This window comes from Alligator sinensis, unplaced genomic scaffold, assembly GCF_000455745.1.
Source record: "Alligator sinensis unplaced genomic scaffold, ASM45574v1 scaffold14_1, whole genome shotgun sequence".
In the NCBI taxonomy this organism is placed as follows: Eukaryota; Metazoa; Chordata; order Crocodylia; family Alligatoridae; genus Alligator; species Alligator sinensis.
Genome location: NW_005842709.1, coordinates 753,142 through 759,451, shown reverse-complemented (window position 1 = coordinate 759,451; position 6,310 = coordinate 753,142). Strand labels below are relative to the sequence as shown.

The window sequence follows — 6,310 nt, the reverse complement described above, 5'->3', positions numbered from 1 at the left end:
CAGGAGTTGGCATATCCTGGCATATATGTGCCAGGAGTTGGCATATCCTGGCACATTTTGCACACAGCAAGAAACTGCTGCCCTGTGTGAAAGGTGGCAGCTATCCCAAATAAGATCTGCCATTGGGAGGCTTTGTGTTTGTTGTGTGTCACTAACCCAGTCAGACCCTCCTGTTTGTTCTTACTTCCTTGTTCAGTTCCTTCCATCGAGAACCCTTAATCTGGCTCCCTGTCCCCCATGTCTGCATTGGTCTCTAGCTGGTGTAGGGGTCACCACTGAGTCAGGACTGTCAGGTTTCTATTACCAACAGTTTCCCTTCTGCTGTCCTTTCAACAGGAATTATGTTTTCCAGAGGCGCTACGTCCGATTTGATGGGAAAAACCTCATGTACTTCAACAGTGAGAAGGTGAGTGCAGGAGCAAGCACGAGGCACAGTCTGGGTCTCATGGGCCCAATCAGCTACCAGCCACTGTACTGGAGGCTTAGGCAAAGATAGGGTGAGTAGGGACACGTGGACAAAGAGAAAAGGTTGGGGGACAGGATGTGCACAAGGTTTTCCATTGTATCCTCTCATTTTTGTTGTCTGTAACCTGTCAAAATGCTGCCTCCCTTAGGCTGGAGTAACCAGATGTACTCTCTGCCCAAGAGGATTTTTAAAAGCATGAGCAAAACTGGCTCTGCATTTTGAGTTTTAGGAGGTGAGAAAGAGATATTTCTCCCAGTAAAAAACTATCTTTGCAACCTTTTGAACAGCGTAGGGGAGAAGGTTTAGTTGGATGGGCCTAGGAGCCTTCTTGGGGGGCTGGGTCTGATCTGCAGGAATCAGGACACTGATGTTGCTTTCTTTGTTTGCTTTCCAAACAATTGGAATATTCTGTGCCTCTGCAGCTCTGTCAGAGGAAAGGTAGGGCTGACACGAGGTCCTGCACAACTAGTGACACATGGAGGCTATGGAAGACACAGCGTGTCTTCCCCCTTTCACAGACATAAGATAGTGTAGTTATCTATAGTTAAGTACCCAGCAGGCACACACCTCCTAACACTTAGGTGGCCGGAACCTGGGAAGGTAGTACCCCAGGCATGGCCAGAACTGTCACATAGCCAGAGGCATCTTCACATGAGGCTGTCAAAATACTGCTCCACCTTCAGAGTATTTTGTTTGAGAAGCAGTGTAACAGGAAGCCGGGGATTCCTGTTAGGCAGCAGAAGCATGCTTGTCAGAACAGCTGGTGTTTGAATAAACAAGCCACAGAGATAAGAGCTGCCAGTCAGGGATTAGGCAGTCCCAAAAGGGAAAGGCAATTGATCAATGCAAGCAAAAGAGCCTAACACCTGGGGCCAGTGAGTCACGTAATGCAGGTGGTAAGAGGAATGCTAGATAAGGGCAGGCTCAGAAGCATAAGCAGGAGTTAGAGCTTGAGGAAAAAAGCAGCTGCTGGAGGAAGCTTTTCAGTGAGCCAAGCACCCTTCCCCAAAGAAAGACTGATCATTAGGAAGTCCTGGAAGGGGAGCTGGACCCTTGAAAGCCAGGCAGGGAAAGGCCCCCAGCAGGGCTGCCCAGGAAATTTTGTTTATCCCGATCCAAGGGGATTTAGCATGATAACAGGTACAGCTCAGTTCTCTTCTGCTTTTTGTGCATTTGAGCAGGCTTGCTCAGATTAAAGGAATATTATACCTTTTATCCAGGGTGGGGTATGTTTAGTTGAGGTGCATGCATGAGTTTCTGTTTGGTGAAACCAGTGGTTTGGGTGGGACTATTTGGGGTGGTATGAAGGTCCTGGCAGTGCCCTGAACAGGGCAGAAACTCCACCTGGAGTTGGGCAGAGACTGAGCCCAGGACAGGATGATGCTGCATAGTGGGAGGCAGAAATTGAACCCAGAGCTAGGCAGAGAGGTAGCCCTGAACAAAATGGAAATGGATAGGGCAGAGAGCAAAGGAGGTGGAGGCCAAGAATATCTTGTCCCTAGATGAGAACACAGAATAATTGAACTATAACACCTGTTAGGCATGGGTGTGGCAGGGGGTGATTGGAGGCCAGGGATGTAGCCCTAAAGGAATCTAATGGGGATCGGTACTCAGTGAGAGTGATAGGGCCAAACAAGTGATCTCACTAGGATCCCAGACTGTTTCCCAACATTTATTCCTCCAAACTTTTCATCAAAGTGCTGGCAGGTGACAGAAGGAAGGGTCCAAGAACTAGGCAGGAAGGGGTTTGATGGATGTTTGGGGGTGCTACTTCCCCATGTGACCTCATCCTGCAACAAGCAGTCTGTGACCACATTACTGAAGAATGCAGTGCGAAGAATATGCCAGAGCCTGAGCTCTGAAAGTAGTCAACAAACAGCTACCTTAGCCTTTTTGTCTCTTGATGAGCTGTGTGTATGTGCGAAGAGTTTTTTCTCACTCTCGGTCTCAGTGCACTTTGTAATGTGAGTCAAACTTTCCATTCACACCTCCTCTCCTGTCAGGCTTAATAGTATGGGTAATACATTGAGGCTCCAGTGACCTGGCCATCAGTCTTCACATTAAAGGGAGTCACACAGGTGTCAGTGTATGGAGTTCACTATGATTCTTCAGTTTTATGCAGAGCACATGATTGTCCCCCTAGCTGTGCTGGCTCAGAAATTGGTGTCCTCAACCCTGACATGCATAGTAAAAAGGAGCTGTATCTGCCCAGCCACTGTTCAGAGTGCAGCAGCACTTTCGACCCTATTCACCAGCCTCACATGCCTATTCACAAATACAGAGTACCAAACAATACCAAATGGGGCCTATTTGCACAGCACCCAGAATGCTGAATTAGCCTTTTAACATGAGAGTTGCCCCTGTCAACTTTCCTGTGATTTTAATGCCAGTATAGGGGCATGGCTACATCTAGTTTGGGTGTGAGACTGCAATTCAGTCTCTAGTTTGGGTATGAGACTTATGTTGATCAGAAAAAGGACAAAGGAAGCTGTGGGTCTATTGCTAAATAGCCAGGGTGAGCTCCTAACAGAAGATACAAAAACAGACCTGCTCAACAGCTACTTTGCCTCAATCTTTATGAAACAATAAGCTGCAACCAGACAGCAAATAAAGATTATATAGATAAGTAAAGGAAAAGTCTGACAGTCACAATAATGACAAAGACAGTCAGTGTTTGATTTTTTTGAATGAATTTAAGTAAGCAGGTTGCTGAAGGAGCTGTCACAAAGGATCTTGGAGTCCTTAGCAATACTATTTACCAAGGCATGGGAGACAAGGTTCCAAAGGACAGGGAAAGGGCCCCTCTTTACAAAAGGCAAAAAGGAGGACCCAGAAAATTATGGGTTAGTCAGCCTGGCCTCAATACCCAGGAAGTTACTGAAGCAAATTATAAAGTCAGTTTGCAAGCACCTGGAGGAGAAAAAGCTGCTCACAAGCAGCCACCATGAATTTGCTGAGAATAAATCATGGCAAACAGATCTGGTCTCTGAGAAAGTAACAAGCTGGCTGGATGACAGGACATGAAGTATAGTGTACTTGAATGAAATAGAGCACCACAACTATCTTGGTTATGAAAGATTAAAGGCAATGTTTATGGAGGGAATAGGATGATAAAAAAGGAAGTTCTGGCAGCTTAGTAAGGGTGTGTGATGAGTGGAGTTGTGTTTGGCCTCCTGGTTGCAGCGCAGACTGGAGGGTGCCTAGTTGTTCCATGCTTCTGGGGAGCAAGGAAGGATTTTTCCCCCTGCTGTTTGCTACTTGTGTCTCAGGAGGGAGAGGGGGATCACCTTTCTCAGAATCATTAGGTGCTGGCCTCCGCCAAAGCTAGGGATTTTGGCAGGTGTGCTGATGCTCCTGCTGGGACTTAAAACGCCCAGATTTTCCTGGGTAGAAGGTCTTGTTCTGTTCAGGGTTGGACTGATTTGGGATCACAGAGGAACTTTACCCCACTGTCTGATCAATATGGAGTGTAGGGGGGGTTTGTCTTCCTCTAGCAGGGGGCATAGTCCTCTTCCTTGGCTCTCTGGAGTGAATTTTAATAAACTATTTCCTGTCCTTGCAGTGGTAGAACATTGACAGTGCTCTCATTCCCCCTGCTTTGCCTGTGGCAAGTTAAAAGGTATTTTTGCTGTTTGGGGCATTGTGCCTGGTAGCTGTTCATGAAAGTCGTTCACAAAGATTTTAAGAGCAAGTTAGACAAACACTTGTCTAGGACAGTTTAGATAGAGATGATATTGTCTTGAGCAGCTGTGTGGAATAGATGTGACCTCCTGAGGTCTATGAAACAAGTTGATCTGAGTATGGGACTGTGAGCTAGGACATTGTCAAGCTCTCATCCCAGCCCTGCCACTCTCTGCATGGCCTTTGGCAGGTCTCTACCCATCTTTGCTTTAGTTTAGGCTTACCAGTAGCTTTTCCTGCCCCTGCCTTAGAAGGATGAGTTAGTGAAGAGCCAAATACAGGGAAATGAGTATTGCTAAAATTAATTGTGGAAATTTGCTGAGTTAAACACCCAGTGCCCTCTCTGAAGGGGACACCCTACCAGTCAGGACAGTGGGACCCCATACAGGGAATCACAGAACAGGGTTCTGGTGTGCAACCTCCCTCTTGGACCCATTCCAGGACCCATACCCTAAGGGGGTGATCCCACTCTCCGTCATCGAGATGGCACGCTCTACAAAGGAGAACATGCTCCAAGTTGTCCCCAGCCACAGGATCTTTGTCTTCAGAGCTGAGAATGAGGGTAAGAGAAACCCCCAACCAGAACTCCCCCATTCACAGCTATCTCCTCCCCAATCAGAACCCCGAGCCCCAGACCTCCCCTCCCAAGTCACTTTCTCCAGTCCCCAGCTCCTATTTCTTTCAGCTATAAACCACGGGCACAGACCTCCCTTTTGCCTATCCTATCCAGAACCTACAAGCACAACCTCCCATTCCCTACCCCAGCCAGAAATTCCAGTCATAGCTCTTTCTTTTGCTGCCAAGCCTATGCCCCCCTTACCAGACCCCTGAACCAAGCTCCTCTAGAGTCCTCCCTCCATAACTTCCTCACCTCAGTCATATATCTCCCTCTCTCCTGTGGAAACTTCTCTCAGTCACCACTTCTCCATGCGCTCTATGGTCCAGTGATATTTCCCTTTGCTGGCCCACAGCCACTCCTGCATCCCCAGCACTGCAGCAACTCTCTTGCTGCAGTGACAGGCACCTCTTCCCCATGTGTGTTGAGGAGAAGCTCTCTACAGCTCTGTCCCCAGGTGCTGCTACCCTTTTGTTGTGGCCCACTGCACATGGGGCTGCCAGTCAGGTCTATGCTACACAGCTGGTTGAGATAGAAAGACCCTAACTTCTGGTTGAGTTCAACACATGAAGACCTGGCTTTTCCCTGCATGGGATAAATTGGCCTGTGCTGCAACACTCAGTGTCTCCAATTCTCCCCAGTTCCACATTCACTTGCCTCTTTCTCTTGGCTTCCCCTGCCCTGCTGCTTCCACAGCTCAGCGGAATGAGTGGTGCTCCACCATGCAGAAGAAAGTGGCAGAGCAGCGGCAGGTCAGCTCCCGGCCTCGTCACACCAGCAACAGTCACTGGCAGAAGTCCGGCTGTCTGGAGTTCAAGGGTCACAAGTCTAAGGTGTTTGCAGTTCTCAGCCTGGCTGAGATGTGGCTGTACAAGAGTGAACAAGTGAGTGTGGCAGCCCAAGTGCCTTGGGAAAGTGTGGGGTGTTTCTTGATGAAGGAGTCCTGGGGTCTACTTCACGTAAGGGTGAGTCTGAAGTCCTCCCCCTAGCAGTTCCTGGGCCTCACTCAGGAGTTTGCAAGAGGGACACTAGGCTGAGGCCTCTGTCCAGGAGTGGAGATATTTTTGGGAGCCTGTGTGCCTTAGCCCTTCATACCAGCTAGTGGAAGCAGGATCACCCTGGCTAGAGTGGCTAGAGACCATGAAAAGGCTGCAGTGTGGACATGTGCAGGGCCTGGGAAACTAGAAGTCCATTTCCATGCTTTGTCACTTCCACCAGGCCATTCATAAAATCATAGAGAAGTAAAGCTGGAGGGTCCCTTCAGAGGCCATCTAGTCCAACCCCCTGCCTGAGGCAGGATCATCCTTATCCAAACCATCCCATACAAACCTTCAGGAAGGCCTTCGATACGGTATCCCACCCCATACTGGTGAACAAGTTAAGAGGCTGTGACTTGGATGACTACACAGTCCGGTGGGTGGCGAATTGGCTAGAGGGTCGTACCCAGAGAGTCATAGTGGATGGGTCGGTATCGACCTGGAAGGGTGTAGGCAGTGGGGTCCCGCAGGGCTCGGTCCTTGGACCGATACTCTTCAATGTCTTCATCA

General features: G+C 48.7%; 1 protein-coding gene across 11 annotated transcripts in view; it reads left to right on the top strand.

Annotated features, from left to right (window-relative positions):
* The window catches only part of ARAP3 (ArfGAP with RhoGAP domain, ankyrin repeat and PH domain 3), a 42,765-nt gene that overhangs the window by 15,942 nt on the left and 20,513 nt on the right, over positions 1-6,310 (top strand). For all 11 annotated transcript variants that reach the window (XM_025216090.1, XM_025216094.1, XM_025216093.1 and 8 more), the window contains 3 exons: positions 337-406; positions 4,589-4,709; positions 5,460-5,647. In XM_025216090.1, coding sequence (XP_025071875.1) covers positions 337-406; positions 4,589-4,709; positions 5,460-5,647 — 379 coding nt within the window. The remainder of the gene's footprint in view (positions 1-336; positions 407-4,588; positions 4,710-5,459; positions 5,648-6,310) is intronic.